Source organism: Paroedura picta, chromosome 6 (genome assembly GCF_049243985.1).
Source record: "Paroedura picta isolate Pp20150507F chromosome 6, Ppicta_v3.0, whole genome shotgun sequence".
Classification (NCBI taxonomy): domain Eukaryota; kingdom Metazoa; phylum Chordata; class Lepidosauria; order Squamata; family Gekkonidae; genus Paroedura; species Paroedura picta.
The window spans coordinates 62,511,427-62,531,274 of record NC_135374.1 but is presented as its reverse complement, the minus strand read 5'-3'; the positions used below and the strand labels follow the sequence as shown (position 1 = coordinate 62,531,274).

At 41.5% G+C, this 19,848-nt stretch overlaps 1 protein-coding gene across 1 annotated transcript in view; it reads left to right on the top strand.

Moving 5' to 3' along the window:
- TMPRSS2 (transmembrane serine protease 2) overlaps nt 1-19,848 on the top strand; it is a 41,865-nt gene that overhangs the window by 6,864 nt on the left and 15,153 nt on the right. Inside the window, exons 2-6 of the mRNA XM_077342759.1 lie at nt 8,218-8,269; nt 11,146-11,356; nt 12,400-12,486; nt 13,323-13,442; nt 18,271-18,400. Coding sequence (XP_077198874.1) covers nt 8,255-8,269; nt 11,146-11,356; nt 12,400-12,486; nt 13,323-13,442; nt 18,271-18,400 — 563 coding nt within the window. The 5' untranslated portion in view covers nt 8,218-8,254. The remainder of the gene's footprint in view (nt 1-8,217; nt 8,270-11,145; nt 11,357-12,399; nt 12,487-13,322; nt 13,443-18,270; nt 18,401-19,848) is intronic.

Here is a 19,848-nt window from a genome sequence, read left to right as displayed (position 1 = left end):
CAATCACAGGACCTCCATCTTTGCAGGGTTGAGCTTCAGACGACTCTGCTTGATCCATTTTGTCACTGCTTCCAGGCATCTGGCTAAAAAATCTGGGTGGGTCGGGGGGGGGGGGAGTCAGGGCAGTCATCCATCAGGAGGAAGAGCTGGGTGTCATCTGCATATTGGTGGCAACCCAGCTCAAACCTCCACACCAGCTGAGCAAGAGGGCGCATGAAGATATTAAATAGGATAGGAGAGAGGACTGTTTCTTGGGATTCCACATGTGAGCTCATGATTGACTGTGTCAAACGCTGCAAACAGGTCTAATAGTATCAGCAGCGCTGACCCGCCTCGGTCCAGTTGGCGGCGGAGGTCATCCATTAGGGTGACTAGCGCTGTCTCCACTCTATGGCCAGGCTGGAAGCCCAACCGAAATGGGTCAAGGGCTGAAGGTTTCTCAAGGAATGCTGATATTTGGCCTGCAGCAGCCCTTTCAACCAACTTCCCCAGAAACTCCAGATGCGAGACGGAGCAGTAGTTGTCACACTCCTGTGGAACCAAGGATGGCTTTTTGAGCAATGGGTGTACCATTGCCTCTTTTAATCCCTCTGGGAATTCTCCCGTTGAAAGGGAGAGGTTGATTATTTCCTGGAGGGGGGCTCCTATTATGTCTGTTGTTTTTAGGAGTCACGACGGACACGGGTCTAGAGGGGTTGGCCTCATTGTTGCTAGCACTAAGCTTAGTGTGCTTAGTTTAAAATTTGTCTTTTTGTAATCCTATTGGAACATATTGATGACAAAAGCATGATAACAAATTCCATAAATATGTGAATTAACTTGTTCCATGACAGCTTTGAAGTGAGACCTCCAGTTGAAGTAAATAAACCTAATGGAATTAATCAGTGATTAAAAAAAATACGAGTGAACCCTTAAAAGCTTTACAGTGTAATCCTAAAAAGAGCTATATCATTTTGAGTTCATTTAATTTAGTGGATTTAGAAGGATGTAAGTCTACTTGGGATTGAACTGTCAATTTTAAAAAATCACGAGACCTGAAAAAGGTTACCTGACAAATGTCAGAGCTCTTAGTAATTGTCAGGGTTGTAACAGAGTTTTACTAAGGGCACGTGTTCTTGATCATTACGCTGGTTTGTGTTTGGTTTGACTTCTCTCACAAAGAAGCCAGGTAAAACTGGGAATTACTGACCTTAATGTTTACTGACTCACAGGAAAAAGCAATTAAGAAGATCAAGGTTTCAGCAGTTCTGTGAAAAGTGTACCTGAATAATGCAGGAAATAGGCTGTGTATGCTGTGAGAAGCTTTTTCTAATGTCTTATTACTTTTGTATAGTACTGAATGTTTACGCTCTTCTTTCTTCCCCTCCCATAGCATAACGAATGTGAACGAAAGAAGAGTATGTAGTAAAGTTCCAAATTGTAAACTGAGATAAGGGCAGAACTCTTAAACTTAACTTTGTGTCATATATAAATAATGTATATCCAAATATAAACATAATGTAACATACATTTTCATGTTGTGCTTTTGCTAATCTAGAAAAGAGAAAGATGTGGGGCAGGGCACTAAGCCCCACCTCCTGGCTTCTTCCTACATTAGAGTAGGAATCTAACCTGTCAAAGATTGTGCCATTTAAAATAAGACAAAGGTGGCTTGAATACATGAAGCTGTCGTATACTGAATTGGACCATTGGTATTGTCCACTACTCACACAGCAGCTCGCCAGGGTTTCGAGCAGAAGTGTTGTATATCACGTGCTATCAGACCCTATTAACTGAAGATGGTGGGAATTGAACCTGGAACCTGCTCTACTGCTGAGCCACAGCCACTTCCCATACAGTGCTTGACCATTGTCAAGTCATAAGTGGTCAGCTGACATGTTAAATTTTGGTCAGGTAATTAAGCAGTACTTGCCTTTTGTTTTGGAGATAACGCTGTTGCATGTCTGCCTTCACACCCTTAAGGACTAGACAGCTGACTTTTTGAAAATGAAAACTGGGATTCTGAGTTTTAGGTAAGGTGACCAGATTTTAACATTGGTAAAGTGGGGCACCATTGACTGGGGGGGGGGGTCTTGATTAAACATTTGGTCTATATGGAGCAACAATAATTTTCATAGAATGCACAGAACACAAATACTATTGTAATATATATTTTTAAATTTCAGCATAAGTACAATTTGCCAGGTGCCCCCAGATGTCCCTCCAAAAGTGGGACAATCTGGTCACCTTAGTTTTAGGTGGTGATGGAAAGTGACACCAAATTGCTGCACTTACATTTTTTTTTACACAGGACCAAATTCTGTGCTGCTTCTGTGACAGTAGACACTTGTGCACAACAATAATTTAAAAATTAGTAGGAATAGTGATGCAAAACAAAATCAGAGTCCAGTGGCACCTTTAAGACCAACAAAGATTTACTCAAGGCATGAGCTTTCGAGTGCAAGCACTCTTCCTCAGACTATGAACTGACCATCATGCATACATAGTGATGTATCAGTTTCTACAATGCAGAAATTCATGGTTGATTTTCACTTGTATCGTATTCCCAAATCACTTATACTGGTCAATGTCTAAAGGAATTATACTGGTAACAACCTTATGGATGCCTCACAACTAAAGTAACCAGTTTTAGGCAACTGTTTTAAGTAGTATATTATACTAGATTTAAAGCCCATTTTATCTTTAAATAAAATGGGCGCTAGAGGTTCCCTCCCCCGGGGCTGAGTTCCAAAGGCTTCTGTGCACCCGGGGCCGGCGTGGGTCACAGAAGCTTCTTCCTCGTTCGGCAGCAGGGTCCTGGAGGTTGGCGGCGGGTAGATGGGAGGCGGAAGGCATCCTGGGACCGTGGCATCGCTGGCCGGCTCCCCGTCGAAGTGTTGAGGGCGTGCGGCTGGAAAGGAGCAGGGCCGCCACATCTTTGACACAGCGTCCCTCCTCCTTTCCCGGCAAGTTGGGAGGGTGTGTGGCTGGAAAGGAGCACAGCAGCTGCGTCTCGCTCTCGTTGGTCAGGCGGTCGGTAGCAGACACCAACCACCACACTGTTTGTTTTCCCCTCGCTTATTTTCACCCACATGCTTTCCACTGTAGATATGCTCTCCTTCACTAGAATTTCCTGACAGGTAAGCCCTTTCCTCACATACAGTGCCACTCCTCCACCTCTTCGATCTATTCTGTTTTTTCTGAATAGTTCATATCCATCCACCATTACATTCCAGTCATGAGAATCATTCCACCAAGTTTCTGTGATGCCTACTAGATCATACCTTTCCATCAGCATGAGAAGTTCCAGCTCTTCCTTTTTATTGCCCATGCTTCGGGCGTTAGTATAAAGACATCTGAATCCTTTTACTTTTGGTTCCCTATGAGCTGGCCTTGCCGGTTGGGCTGCCTCCGATCATTTTCCTTCCATACATTCCCTATGTTGATCGTCTCCTTCCACTAGTGGCTTTAGTTTAAAGCTCTCCTAATGAATCTCCCCAGGTTCCTGCCAAACACATTCTTCCCCAGTTTCGATAAGTGCAGTCCATCAGGTGCTAGTAGGCCTTCCTCAAGAAAGCCTATCCCATGGTCCCAGAAACCAAATCTCTTCCTGCCGGCACCAACTACGCAGCCAGTGATTCACCTCCATTATCTTCCTCTCCCGACGCATTCCTCTTCCCTTGACAGGCAAGATTGAAGAGAATACCACTTGTGCCCCCATTTGCTTGAGCTTCCTCCCCAGATCTTGATAGTCTTTTTTAATAGGACCCATGGTATTCAGGGACACGTCATTCATTCCCACATGGACCATCACAAATGGGTAGCAATCCGTAGATTTGAGGAGTTTGGGCAGCCGTTCTGAAACATCTTTAATTTTCGCCCCTGGCAAGCAACACACCTCTCGGGTTAGGGGGTCGGGCCCAGCCACATGGCGATCCATTCCTCTTAGCAGGGAGTCTCCAATTACCAGTACTCTCCTTTTTTTTCTTCTCAACTCCATTTCCTTCTGTCCCCGTGGCCTCTTCCCTTTGTCTTAGAGTTTGTTTTGGGACCTCTTCCCTTGTTGACCCTTGCACCTCCTCTGCAAGGGCCTGAAATCTATTCTGGAGCTCCAAAGGCCCCAAGAACTGTCTCGCCCTTCGCCGTTCAGTCTTTTTCCAAACTGCCTGCAGAGGCTCCCTATTGTGGTCAATCTCCTTGTCCTCTTCAGGACTGGTTGTATTCTCTTTATTCCAAGTTGCAGAGCTCTGGACTATAAACTCCTCCCCTTTCTTACTTTGGGTCAGAGTAATAATTCTGTTTTCTAGTGCCCTAATCTTTTCCTCCAAAAGTCTTACCAGCTTACACTTGGGGCAGCTGTAGTCCATCTTGTCTTCTGGGAGGAAGGCAATCATGTCACACTCACTGCAGATGATGGGATGACTGTCCTGGAGGTCCATTGTAATGTCTAGGCAGTGGAAGTACTAGGGAAATATAATCTACTGATTCTAATTGCTTGGCCAAGAGCCCTTTGTCTCTCACCCTTCAGTTTGTGCCTCTGGCGAGGAGCAGCCCTTTTTTAATCCTCCCAACAATTATCCAGCAATCACCTCACCCAGGCAGCACAATAGCCTCACCTGGTCAGCAGCAACTCTCCCCAGTAGCTCTCTCCATGTGCTCTGGAGGAGCAGCCCTTTTTAATCCTCCCAACAATTAGCCAGCAGTCACCTCACCCAGGCAGCACAATAGCCTACCTGGTCAGCAGCAACTCTCCCCAGTAGCTCTCTCCACGTGCTCTCAGTTGTCTGAGCTCAAGGTCCTGCCGCTTGGTCAGAAAGTCCAAAGTATCACCACAGATTCAGAAAAAGATACATTTTTTGAAACTTAACACTGCTATTCAAATTCTAAATGTAATACCTCTTATTAAAAATGCATGGTTATTTAGATGGAATGTGGTTTAATTTCAGAACTGCAGGTAAAGTATTGAGAGAAATCCTCATGTTTAACTGCCTACATGACTAATAAGCAGGTATTTAGGGCAGATAGTGGCTGCATTTCTAAATCATGTTTCAAAACTCAAACAACATGATCTTTGAAATGTTACTCAGCCAAGGTGGGGTTTCTCACATAGCGAAATTATAGAACTGCACTGCTGAATAAAAATTGATAAGGCAGAAAATAAGAGGCTCATTACGTTCTAGTACATTTATCCCAAGAGACAATATCCACCCATTATTTTTACATTATGCCATTTTAGCTCTTGACAAGCCATGTCCAGGCTTCTAATTATAGATCACTTTTCTCATTCATGGCTACTTACCACCCTGTTCTTCCCTCTCCCTTATCCTTACAACAAATATGAGGTGGGCTAGCCTGAGAAAGCATGATGGGACCAAGGTCACCTGCCAAAGTTCCATGGCAGAGCTGGGATTGTGCCTGGTTCTCACAGTTCCAAACGTTCATACCACTATGTAACACTGACATCAAAGTGACATTAAACAGTGACTCTGCAGGTCAGAATAGCAGTGTAGTGGCAAACCAGCATGTTTGGTTTGCCTTTTGTTAAAACATTGGTTCAGGCTTCATTTTGGGCCTGCTTCAGGAGGCCTATTTCTATGTTGTACGTTTAAAGTTATTTCTTGCAAATAACTGCTGTTCTAGTCATTCTTGGAACACGCTTGCAGATGAGCTCAACAACCAGCTCATTTCCAGAATGGACGTCTGAGATAAGATTCTTCTCCGTTTTTTTCTAATTAGCCATGGCCTTGCCATGGAGTGGGAGCTTGACCCTCTTGTAGCACGTCAAGTGATATCAGATTGGTAATACCTGAACAGTGTCCTGATTGGATGTTGAGAGTGACCTGTCATCTGGTTACTAAGGCTCTAATTGTTTAACTAAATTAAACTTGATTGGGCGTTAGACTGGATCCCATGCGCAAAATTGCCCCTAAAATATTCTTGGTTTTTCCTCTTGGGGGGGGGGGGTCTGGCTATTCTATGCTTTTGTTGAATCTGACCTCCCTGGATGCCAAATACGTTTTTTGGTCAGACCTCTTATGTCCTTGGACTTCACTTATGCTCTACTTTTGACTAATGATTGCAAAGCCCTCTTGCTTGTGAATTTTGAGTATTAAGGTAATTAAATATTTTTATTATATTTCACTCACTAGTATAGCTTATTGTGTTTTCACCTTAACTAAATATCAATTACCTATATACTCGTGTATAAGCCTAGTATTTCAGCACCTTTTTCACATTGAAAAAGCTCTCCTTGGCTTATACACAGGTATATATGGTAATTGAAACAAAAGCCTGCTTCAGCTAGCCAATCGTTGTGTTGCCTTTTGCAAATGTGTACTGTAAACTGAGCTTGCTCTGGCAGCTTGTAGGACATCAACTGTTTGACTGAGGGACTCTGATCTTTTTTCCCCCTCTTGCCCTCACTTCTTCCTCTTTTTAATCACTTCTTCCAAACTATTATTTTGGTGGGGTGGGTTTTGAGGGTGCTTTGTGATTTACTGTTTCTTCTTTTATCTGAGGGGCAGCATTTTTTGCTTTTTCTTTTTTGGGTTGTGTTTCTTTTAAAAGTTGATTTTTACAGTTCTTTCTTTCAGTGTTCAGTTTGTAGAGTTGTCCATTCTCCCAGTTTAGTAGCTGTTGTACTAGATTACCAACTTTGGGTAATGTTGTTCTGTTCTGGCCTGGGGGACACTGTTTGATTCTCCTGCCAGAGCTGTTCTCACAACCGTTCTGTCAGAGCTCTCTCAATTGTAAACCGTTTTGAGACTCCTTTGGTTAGTGAAAAACGGAATACAAAAAATATTAGCTATTCATCCTCTTGACTTTTCTGTATTTGTTGGGGGTGGGGGAGGCTGGATGGGAGAGCCTGTGATGATGGAGCACTTCCCACCCTCGGATTATATGCAAATCAATAAACTTGCCCAGATTTTGTGGTAACATTAGGTGCCTCGGATTATATGCATGTTGTCTTATATGCAAGTATATATAGTATTTTATAAATCTTTGTCTGATTCTTGCCAGAATTACAGAAAATTCTCACCCAATACCTTTTTGGTTATAGCTACAAAGGCTTTTGGTTTTGGGGCCTTTCTTCACTCAGCTGGATTGAGACAGTTTGCTTCCAGGTAGTCTTTGGAGTTGCCCCTGGACTCCTTGGCTCTTGGGATAGACTCAGGGGTGGTGGCAGGCTACCAAGGGAGTTTAGAGGTATTCTGACTCCCTGTTTTGTAATTTGTGAACCCTTGCACCATGCGACTGGGAGATTGTTCTCCCCTGGGTGCTATGAGCAATTATTTTTATTTTTGGCTAACAAACAGATTTTGTAATTCCATGTCCAACAACCTATGCTTTAGGCTTCCATATGCATAGGATTCAGTTACCGTAAATAAAGAATCTAAGGAAATAACCCATAGACTTGATCTTTTGTCCAGTTCATCTTAGCCACTTAGATGTAGAATATTCTGTGTACACAGTATTGAGCGTCACAACTGAAGAAAGATGTAGGCAAACTGGAGCATGTCTAGAGGAGAGTTATGAATTGGTTAGGGGTTTGGAGACCAAGTTGTATAAGAAAAGGTTGAGGGAGCTTTCTCCTTATTTAGCCTGGAGAGAAGATGACTAAGAGGCGATATGATAACCCATCTTCAAATACTTGTCATATAGAAGGCAGAGAAAGAATAAGTGTGAACTCTTTTAAAAATCATCAATATTTGATGTTCAGATTTAATACTAAAGTCTAATTTGGAATATGATGGAGAAATTAGTGAATAGGTGATATTAATTAATCTCAGCCAAGCAAACAGCATGAGGCAATCCCAAAATGCAGAAATGGGCTGTGGTTTTAAAGGACACGAAATAGCTCAGTCTGAAAAGATCTGAGCACTTCAAACATTGAAATATAATTATTTGTATGTACTGATGAGGCCCTCTCCATGCATGGGAACCTGGGGCAGTTGCCTCGCCTTAAAAAAGGGTCTTTGGCTCAACAATTAACCCTGACGTATTGCAAGAGATTCTTTTAAAGCCAAATTGGCAATACTATCTTGTACTAAGGGTGTAAGCTGCTCATATTTATGTTGCTATAAATTGCTTTCATGCTTATAGGTATGGTCTTCTCTGATTAATTCTTTAATGAATATCAAGTCACTATGGATTTTGTGTGTACGTGCTTAGATGTCGCACATTCTTTGGAAAAAAACTTAACATCTATAAACACTTTATAATTTTTTCTGCTTACAGTTATAAATTTGACAGAAGCGCATTGCTGAAAATCAGAATGGAGTCAAATTTGGTAAGTAATCCATGAGTCATTTGATGCTGTCTTGTAAAATTCTTCAGGGGGGAATTAGTTTCTGAAAAGTAGGTAGTATTGTGTAAATTTCCACACTGATCCATATAATGAGCATTATAAAACATCTCAATTTGTAAACATACTACCATTAAATCTGTATTGCATTCACGTCAGATAAAATAGAATCATAAGAGTTGGAAGAGCTGATAAAGGCCATCTAGTCCAACCACTTCCTCAATGCAGGATCAACCTAAAGAATCCATGATAAGTACTTGTCCAGCTGCTGCTTAAAGACCACCAAAATGAAGGGGACCTCACCACCTCCTTAGGCAACCGACTGACTGAAATACTCTGACTGAACATTCTTTTCCTGATAGCTAGTCGGTATCGTTCTTCACATAGTTTAAATCTATTACTGTGCATTCTGTCCCATGCTGCCAACAGAAACCACTCCCTGCCATCCTCCAAGTGACAACCTTTCAAATACTTAAAGAGAACAATCATGTGCCCTCTCAATCTCCTCTTCTCCAGGCTGAACAGTCCCAAGTCCATCAGCCTTTCCTCACAGGACTTGGTCCCCAAGCCCTGGATCATCCTCATTGCTCTCCTCTGCACCCTTTCAATTTTGTCCACATCCTTTCTGAAGTGAGGCCTCCAGAACTGCACTCGGCATTCCAGATGTAATCTGACCAATGCAGTACACAGCAGGACTGACATTGTACAATTTAGATGTAATAACTCTGATGATACAGCCCAAGACTGCTTTCACCTTCTTTACTGCTGCATCACACTGTCTGCTCATATTTAACTTAGAGTCCACATATTATCTTTAATCTATGCCCCTGGCAAGCCACACACCTCTCAGATTTAGGGGGCCACGCCTCACACATGTGACGTTCCATGCCCCTCAGGAGAAAGTCACTGATGACCAATACTTGCCTTTTCCTTCTAATGCTATTTCCTCCTATCCCCATGCTGTCTTCAGTCCATCTCTGATTTCATTTTGCTTCCTCTTCTGCCTTTGTTGCTGCTTCCATCTCTTCAGCAAGGACCTGGAATCTATTCCTGAGCTCCACTGGCTCTCAGTGCTGTCTTGCTCAGTGTGTTCCACCTTGTGTAGTAACAGTAATGGGAGACTCACAGGGAAGTCTTTTTCCTTTGAACTGGTCTCTTCATCCCTAGACAGATTTGTACAGCTCCTGTCAATGAAATCCTCTCCTTCATTGATGCCATGCAGGGTTTTAATCCTCTTTTCCTTCTGTGAATTTACACTTATGACAAGTGTAGTCCATTTTGTCTTCAGGGAGGAAAACAAATATGGCACACACATTGCAGGTGACTGAATATGAACCTTGAGTAGCCAAATAGATTCCTTCACTCTAGAACCTTTAACTTTAGGATAAACATGTTAGGCTGATTTCCAGACAAATTCCCAGGCAAAGAGCCCTTTAGTTCTCACGCTTTGGCTTGCACCAAAGGCTCATGGCTCTGATAAGGAGGTTTTCAGTTCATGGAGTCACAGCCCAGCACAAGTTGGGTCTTGCAATCCTGCTACTGCACTCTTCCCCCAGCACAGACTTCCTCAATCAAACAAAAGCTCTTAACAGTACCTAACAGAAACCACTTTCTAACTACAAAGTTTCTAGACTACAAAGTACCCACTTACCCGGAAATACTGATCACAGGCACACCCACACATGCACCCACAGATCTGCCTTAGTTAGAAAAGGAAAAAAGAGGAAAGAGCCCTCATCTTGCCAGCAACTCTCCACATGCTCCTTGCCTTCTTCCCAGCTGCACAGGCCAGGCTTAAGGTTAGGTGTATATTACGTACATCAGCTTAAAGATGATGCCGTGCTAACTAACAAGTTATCCTGGTAGAGTTTGTTCTGTTTTCTGCTGGGGAAATCCCCATGCTTAAGCACTCATTGATAAGGAAGACTATGTACCCACTTGCAATAGCTACAACTTTGGTTCTGGTTGCAAAATGTTGCTAGAACATAGCATAGCAACACTATTGGTCAGAGGTGAACTGGGTGTCTAAAACCAACTTAGGAAAAACTTTCCTGTGGCAATCAGGTACCGTTTCTAGTTGTCCCTTGCCCTCATGTCTTCACAACCGTCCTCCTTTCCCCTCCATGTAGTGTTTTTTTGGCAGTGCAGCGGCATTTACCAAATCTCCCTCAGCCTTACTTTGGGGCCATAGCAGCCTTCTTGGCCTGTACAGTGCAGCTACAGTAGCCATTGCAAAGTGTTATGACTCCCTTGTAATAAGCCTGATCATTACTTGGACAATGGGTTGCTGAATTATAGGTTTGGGCTAATATTCTCTTAAAGAACACAAATCTAGAAATGCTGAGCATTGTGCGTAGCCTTAATTCGGCATGTTGATTTGTGTACTGAACATAATCAAGAGTGAACGCTTACAGTGCTATAAGCAGTTGCACTGACATCAGGAAGTTCTACGTGGTACTGTAGAGAGGCTCTGAAATGGCTATAGCTAGAGGACTTAAGGAAAACATTGTTGTTGTACGTGTGTTTAGAAAACCAATTCAGCATCGCTTGGTGCTCAATTCTTCAAGCATGCTTATGAAACAGCAACATTCATTTAGCCCATGACTGCAGTACTGGGAATGACTGTTTTTAGCATTTAGCACTGGTTGAATTCTAGATTGTAAAAATAGCTTAGTTTAGCCTAATAACCTGTTGTTTACAATGTTTTTTTAAAATATATACATTCCTAATATCACTTCTTCTGGACTAGTTTGTCTTCTGTGCACTACTGTGAATTCTTGCTTTTATGAAGTGTTACCTTTGATGTGTCCCTGACACTGACAGTTTTTGTACTATCACTTTTTCATCCTTGTTTTCTGAAGCAACCTCCATATTATGAAAATTATGCTTATCAGCCAGAAAACCTGACTGCTCCCCGTCTTGTGAATGGGTTTTATGTGGGTCAACAGTATGCCTCTCCATATTGTCCTGCAACAGTACCACGCTACGTCCCAAGAGCTTGCACTCAACCCTCAGCTCCAGCAGCTACAAGAGTGCATCCCATTTCTTCACCTAGAAAAATCTGTACGCCAAGTAAGCATTCATTGAAGCTGTGGTAATTATATTTATTGTAATCACACCAGGTAAAACAGTTTTCTTGTTTATGGTTTCATGCATTTTAAAATTCCGCACACTGTGCTGCTGCTGCTGCTATTAGAGCTGTGAGGGAGATGTAAGTCCTGACCTGGATGGCCCAGGTTAGCTTGATCTTGTTGCTCTTAGAAGCAAAGCAGGGTCAGCCCTGGCTAGTATTTGGACAGTGGCAAATCATCTCTGATCATCTCTTGCCTTGAAAACCCTACCGGGGTGGGGGGTCACCGTGAGTTGGCTGTGACTTGATGACACTTTTCTTCCTCCACCGCCACCACCAGGAGACATAATGCATGAGCTTGGTCTATAATAATGGCTAGTCCTGTTGAAGTCTAGCTTGTACAGTTTCTTTCCCTCCAAAAGGATAGGAGCATGCCTAGGTCAGGTACTGGGAAGGCTGCAGCTGCTTTAGTACATGCTTTTATCCCCACTAGAGTGATACTGGGGTAGAGCAGTCTTTCTGAACTTTTTTAGCATTGAGAAATCCCGGAACCTTCTTCAGGCTTCGGGGAACCCTGGGAGTGGCATAATCATGCAGAATATGCCTGGGAAGCATAGCTAGGTTATGTCTCTCCCCTTCCTACCCCCTCTAGGCCCATCACTGGCCATTTTGGGAAGGGTGAGGTAAACATGACCATTTATATACATTTTTAACAGATTAAAAATATTTTTAAAATTAACTCTCATTCATACGGGAAACTCTTCCAGGGCTGTCTAGAAACCCTAGGGTTTCATGACACTTTGATTGGAAGCCTGAAATAGACATATGAACATAGGCTTTGAAACTCAAACTGGGAATTTCAGCACATGCATACTCTAATATGCAAACAGAAGACATAAGTCAGGCTAGTTCAGTTTTATTAGCCAACTAGTTAAAGTGATCTGATAATACCAAGGCAGATGCCAACAGAAATATAAGTGTAGCAAATTTGATCTATCAGTGTGATTTACACAGATGGGTGACTTGTTTGTTCTTTCAATTGCAGGAGTTAGGAAATCTCTGTGCCTCAGTCTGTCAATCACAATTCTGCTGGCAGGAGCTGCAATTGCAGGCATCATCGTTTGGTACTTTGGTAAGGATATTCTTGTACCTGTGCAGTGAGTTCTTTAAAAGAAAAACTTCTACAACTTTCGTTGAGCATGAATGGTGAATTTTTCTCCTTGCTGTTTGTGTTCTTATGGTGTGTTTCATTTATGGTCACTGCTTTGGCCTCTTGACAAATATGCTTTGTTTTTTTCCCCTCTATGGTTTGTAAGCTTGAACCACTTAGAGTTACCACAGTAGAAATCTAAGGAAAATATATTTGGCATTGTTCATTACATTGTTCAAATGTATACCGGAATGTTTTCCATTCTAAATATGTATTTCAATGTGAAAGGTTCTAGCCCTTACTGTTCTGTTTTTCAAAGGCCAACCTTGACTGCCCTATGAGAACCTGCCTTCTGATTTAATTATTGGTTGGGTGTGGGCAGTCTTGGCTATGCTTAGACTGTGCTTGCTGTATTTCACGGTTGACCTTGAAGCTTAAGTTAATGAATAAAAGCTTATTTGATAGTTGCTTCTCTTAAAATAGATCACACAGTAGAAGATTAAATTCAACTGCTCTTTCCTGTAAAACATTGCTATTTGACATATTAGTGTGAGTATTTAGTGCACACTGTTTTGATCACTTAAAATGGTAGCAAAGTACTGAAATACTAGCAATAATATATTTGTTGACTTAACCTAGAAGTCAAGAATATTGATGGTATAGGGACCCCCACTTAACATGATGTTCTTTTCATGTTAAAGACTATCTGGCTCTGTTTTTTAACTGTAGTATTTCTTCACTGGTGACATAGTTTTGGGGGCGAAATGGATTGAGCTGGTGATCTTGTTAGTGTTTTTAACCTATCTGTACACTTTCAGTGACAGACAGTTGCTTTGGATCCAAAATACGGTGTGGCACTCTAGCAGTCTGTGTGTCGCCATCTCAGTGGTGTGATGGAGTAAATGATTGCCCTAATGGTGAAGATGAAAATCGTTGTGGTAAGTGTGTACAGTGACTTTTTAAAATTAGGATATCCTTTGTGATGCTTCTGTTTTTTCTATTCTTTTTAATGAGTATGATTCTTCTTATTACTATTCATTAAGCTGTGTACCACCCTTCCACATAGTGGCTCAGGGCAGTGAACATCATCATTAAAATATACAAAATACAAAATATATTAGTAATAATAAAATTCTGTAATCTACAACCAATGATTAAACATTTAAATGTATTTAGGCAGCTGTCCAGTCAGCTTATTCCAGTTTACCCATATCATAGAACCATAGAGTAGGAAGGGATCTCCAGGGTCATTTAGTCCCCCCCCCCCTGCATTATGCAGGAATTCACAACTACTTGCTCTCCCATAGACCGATTATGCACTGGGAACTTCACTGCCCCAGCTCCCGTGCAGGAGCACAAATCAGGCGCGGATGAGGTGCACCAGGCCAAGTGCTTCCCCGTGTGGGTGCAGGAAGAGGTGGGGTAACCAGCCACGACTAAAACCCCTGCCTGCAGCCTGGCATGAAACCTCCAGTGCATAAATGGTCATAGTGATCCCAGTTTCACGCCCAAGTGATCCCTCCACCAAAAATCTCCCAAATCCGGCCTGGCCTGGTGGAAATTCACCTACCATCCCACAGTGGTGATTAGCAATTCCCTGGGTACACAAGGAAGGGACACAAGAGATAAACACTGGCATATCCCTTCCTGCCCACACTAACAATCTACCTAAGTTTATAAAATCAGTATTTCCATCAGATTACTATCTAAGCCTCTGCTTAAAAACTTCCAAAGAAGAACTCACCACTTCCCAAGGAAGCCGGTTCCACTGAGGAACCACTCTACCAGTCAAGAACTACTTCTGGATGTTTAGCTGAAAATTCTTTTGAATTAATTTCATCCCATTAGTTCTTGTCTGACCCTTTGGGGCAACAGAACACAATTCTGCTCCGTCTTCTATATCAAAGCCCTTCAAGTACCTGAAGATGGTTATCATATCACCTCTTAGTTGCCTTCTCTCCAAGCTAAACAAACCAAGCTCCCTCAACCTTTCCTCATATGACTTGGTCTTCAAACCCCTCACCATCTTCATAGTCCTCCTCTGAACACACTCCAGTTTCTCTACATCTTTCTGTCCAAAACTGAACACAATACTCCAAGTGACATCTTATCAGAGTGGTAACGTCATCTCACATGATCTGGATAATTCTTTTAATACAGCCCAAAATCCCATTTGCCTTTTTAGCTACTGAGTCACACAGCTGACATGTTCAGTGTCTGGTCTACTAAGACCCCCAGATCCTTTTCACACATACTTCTGCCAAGACAATTCTCACCCATCCTGTAGTGATGCATTTGATTTTTTTCTACCTAAATGCAGAACTTTACATTTTTCACTATTAAAATTCATTTTAGCCTAATTTTCCAGCCTGTCAGGAGCATCCTGTATCCTGATTCTGTCTTCTGGTGTGCTTGCTACCTCTCCCGGTTTAGTATCATCTGCATATTTAATAAGCGCCCCCTCTGTTACCTCATCCAAATCATTTATGAGTATGTTGACAACACAGGAGCCAGGATTAATCCCTGAGGCACTCATTGCTGCTCTCCAAGAAGATGATGAACCATTTACAAGCACCCTTTGAGTGCAATCTTGTCAGTCTTTTGTAGTACAAAGGCCCATCCAGCAGAGGGTGGAGCTAGTAGTCATTCCCAGGCAAAACTGCCAAGTAATGCAAATCAGCTAATATGAATAGCTGCAATCCCCCACCACCCAGGTAAGGAACAGCCAAAAAAGCAACAATGCTCAAACAGCTCCCAGTCTTCTGCAACCTATCCTCACACAGTGCTGTGACATACTGTAAGAAAGAAAGCAACATTCACCAGTATCTCCCAAGCTGGCACTTTCTCCTTCTCCCTGCCCTGTCTGTGTCCTACCTACTGAGGTAGATAGCAATCAGAGGCAGTACTTTTGCAGTGGAGAAGTGGAATAATGGAATGTCCTCTCCTTGAGCCTCACCAGGTACCTGTGTTATTGGCCTTTTCTCCATTTTTCATCTTCTAAAAAATGTTTCTTATGGTCTGTTTCTTGTCTGAGAACTGTTCTGTGGGTATCATTTTAGGCTGCTTATTGTTTTGCTATTTAAGGACATTGCTATGCCACCTTTTGAGAGAGTTTGCTTAATGCAGTTTACAGAGTAAAGCATGATAAAAGAAGAAGAATTGGTTTGTATACCTTGCTTTCTGTGTTTTATGCAATCTCAAAGTGGCTTACTGTCACTTTTACTTCCTTTCCCCATGGCAGGCACCTTGTGAATTATGTGAGGCTGAGAGTTCTGTGACTGACCCAAAGTCACCCACCAAGTTTCGGATGGAAAAGTGGGGAATCAAACCTGGTTCTCTGAATTAGTCTGCCATACTTAGCCCCTACCCAAAACTGGTATATAATAGTTTAAATGCCAACCAGAACATAAATCAGCACAGAGCATTTAATAGCTCAAAAGGAGTCTCTTGAAACAAACTTCAAAAGATCAACACCTTAATAAAAATTAGTATTGATAGTTTTAGTTTTTATTGTATTTGTTTTAATTTTGTGTTCTGTGTCAAGCAGTCTCTGAAGAAATAGGATTTACATTTTTTAAAGTCAAAGTTAATGTCTTCATACAACTGCTATACAAAGGTTGTCTGGACTGGTTGTGATAAGGAAATGAATAACATGAGGAAGAAAAAGGAATCTTGCCCCTCTTGTTGATGACTCTTGTTATAAACTATTGTTCAGTTTTGGTGGAAGACTGCAATAAATATTGATTGATACGATGTTCACTGAATCGCTTGGGGCTTGTATGATTTAGTCAGTTTGCTTGTTGTGTTCTGCAAAGTTATAGTTGGAGAAGGTAGAATTTTACCAAGGTAAACGTATTGCTGTTATTTGGAAAAAAATTATGGCTAGCATGTCAGATTCTGAAAGAGTGGTGAAGAATTGTAACAGCAGCTGCTGAATTTTGGGTTAGAATACTGGTTAAGCTATTTTGACTAAGACTATACAGCAGTTCAAAGTTCTTACTGATGATAAAGGCTGATGATAACTGAGAATTAAAGGTCATTTCCCAGGGAGTTCTGCTTCCTCAGATCTAGGCTGATAAGTGCTACATTCTCATAATTCTTTTCCCTGGTCAGGTTCTGGCCAGACCTTTCATCTGTTCAATCCGTGAGTGTGCTGCATGTAGTGCTTCTGGAATTATTACACAGTTTGACAATAGGTGACATCCTCTGAAAACAGAAAATTCTTGCTATCATGACCTTGCTTTGAATTCTTCTGGTAGTTTCTCATGGCCTGGGCATCCTTCCCAGGCCAAACTGAGAATATGTGCCAGGCTAGAATTTGTTGACGTAATCTTTGCTATTTGTTCTGTCTGAAGGTTTCAGCATGAATTCAATATGACTACTTATGTTGGTGGAGGAATAGCTTTGTCAGGTTATGTAAGGATAAGTTGTCTAGTCAGTGAACTCGAATTAAGACTGTAGAACAGGCTTTCTCAGTGGTAAAAAAGTTGAGATCCTACTGCATAAGAATGTGTAGTAGGCATTTAACATGACACTCCAGGATTGCATATGGGGACACAAATTTAGATATGCTGGTTTGTTTTGCTTGTGATCATGTTGGATTTTGAAAATCCACTATAATCATAATTGATTTTTGTGTCTAAAAAGTCAATGCTTTCAGAAATCAATCTGTGCAGCCTTCATGGCCGGATTGCTTCTGATGGACATCTCCAAAGGGGCGACCTGGTTGAATGAGCCATGTTTATCCATCACTATGCTATAGATGTCAATGCCTAGAGAGAGGTTACTGTTGGTAGAGTGGTACTTCAATCTACCTTTCTGCTGTATAAGCCCTCACCGTTCTCAATAGTGAATGATCTTGCTAGTATCCCAAATGGGACTGCACAGAAGTAATAAAGATTAAAACAAGGTTACACTTACCTGTAACCATTGTTCATTGATTGGTCTTCTCTGCACACACACACATCGCTCCCTCCTTTCACCATTGTGGGCTTATGCTTGTTTTTTTAATACTTCCTGTGGTGGTGGATGGAGAAATGATTGAGATGTGCTCACCCCTCCCACATCCCATGACTTTGAGCGAAAAAGTCAACTCTTCTGTGAGGGAAGGGGGAACACTCCTGGGTTCTAAAACATTGTTTAAATTTATTAGCTCTTCTCCATGGCAGGCCTGCAAATGCACAGTCCCTTGTATACCTGTACAGATGACCACTTTATGAACAACAATTACATATAAGTGCCACCTTGTTTTATCCAGCTTGTGTGCTTGACTGGTTACTTCTATGGTATCCTCTGGCTCTCCAGTTCTTGGTTCCTGTTAACACACATTTGAAAGGTTACTGAGAGGTGCCCTTTTTTTTGTTCATTGTGACTGCACTTGGTAAAGACCAACTTGGGCCTCTTCAGGTATTGGTAGGACCAGATTGACTTAGGGAAGTTACAGTGCAAATAGTTACTACCGATTCCCTGAGAAAACCCTCTTGTAATTCTTTTCCATATCCTCTAACACCAACTGACTGCTTTTTACAAGGAAATTAAATACATTTCCTTTCTGACAAAGCTTGACATTGATCAAGAGTAAACTACAGTGATGGTGTTGCTGAGGGGGCCTATTTTGCTCTAACATTTATTAAAGTGTGTAGAGATTTCTGGACAGATAGAATATCATACGTAAACTGTTGTGTGAATCAGCCCTTAAACTCCTTACAAACGTTGAGAAATGCAAAAATAACTCTCAAGGTCATTGACAAACTTATTTTATTGCAGTAAGGCTTTATGGATCAAGATTTCTCCTGGAAGTCTACTCATCAGAAAGCAAGGACTGGTACCCTGTATGCTATGATGACTGGAATGATAGCTATGGGAGAACTGCCTGTGTAGACATGGGATATAATAAGTAAGTATAATCCAACAGCAAAAGTCACGTAATACCTTCTATTGGGGGAAACCAAATTCCTCAAATCACTGTGTAAGCTTTTTGGAGTTATCTTGAACTTTTAATCAGGCTAAACCCCAAATATACTAATACTTTCATGAAAGACCAGGGTGCAGATGTTTGTACTTGGTTGGAGTTGATCTTCCTTTGAAACCTTTGTTCATAGATGGTGCTACTCCTAGGCTATTACTTCTTTCCTGGATTGACAGCTGGTGACCGAGGTTAGGGACGTTATTTAAATCCTTCTACTTGGTCTACAAGGAGCATACTTTTCTTGACAGGAGGGATCTCACCATAGTTACCAATGCTTTAATACACACTCATTATAGATTACTGTAACACTGTCTGTTGATATACTTTCAATGACTACTTAGAAATTTATAAAAAATAGCTGCTAGACTGTTGATTAGGGAAGATTACAATATATGACAATAACATGGGCTGAGTATACCAAAGCAGTTTATGTATCTATAGTTTTTTTATATGTATTTTGCTTGAAGAGATCAAACTATTAATATTTCCCAGATATTGTGCTATTGTGTCTTCAACATGTATTGATGAAAACCCTTTAAATGTTATGGCTGTTCTGCAACAACAACATGTCTCTCTTCTGTTCCTTTAGTATTTGCATTGATTTTGAATAAATTATTCATTGGTTTAGTGCTTATGTCACTAAAAGATAATGAGCCAGTGTATTGACTTGTTGCAGTGTAATTTCAGAAGATATCAGTGTAGCTTCTGGATGGCAATATTTCCATTGTAACCTTATCATTCTAAATTCCTTGATAGCTACAGTAACAAACAAAAAAAATCCAAGAGAAACTTCTGTAACAATGATATTTTAATATTTTTAACAGTCTTGCCAAGTTCTATCTATATGGAGATGGTATGTAAGTGCAAAGAATAAATTTTTATTTAAAAGGCATGAAGCAGACATAGCTCGGATACTAAAATATTTAAGCAGGGGTTCCTTATTTTTTTATTTATGTCTTCAAAATAACATGTATATTTAAAATCACTATTCCCAAACCATCAGTTTGGCACACACAGTCCTTATGTTGCATTGTTGCATGTTTGTAACTCAGTGGATCAGAGTGAAAAGAGATTAGATTTTAGTACATAATCAGCCTTTAGTTGGGGTTGCTAACCTCCAGGTAACCAAGCAAACTACAACGTGAACACAGACCATGCACTGTGAGCATGTTTGTAACCTCCAGGTCATGGCAGGAGATCATAGAATCATAGTTGGAAGGGACCTCCAGGGACTACAGCTGATCTCCAGGCAACAGAGAGCCGTTCGTCAAGAGAAAACAGCTGCTCTGGAGGGTGGATTCTATGGCACTATATTCCACTGAAGTTCCTCCCCAATCAAATTCTGCCCTCCTCACACTCCATTCCCCCCCCCCCAG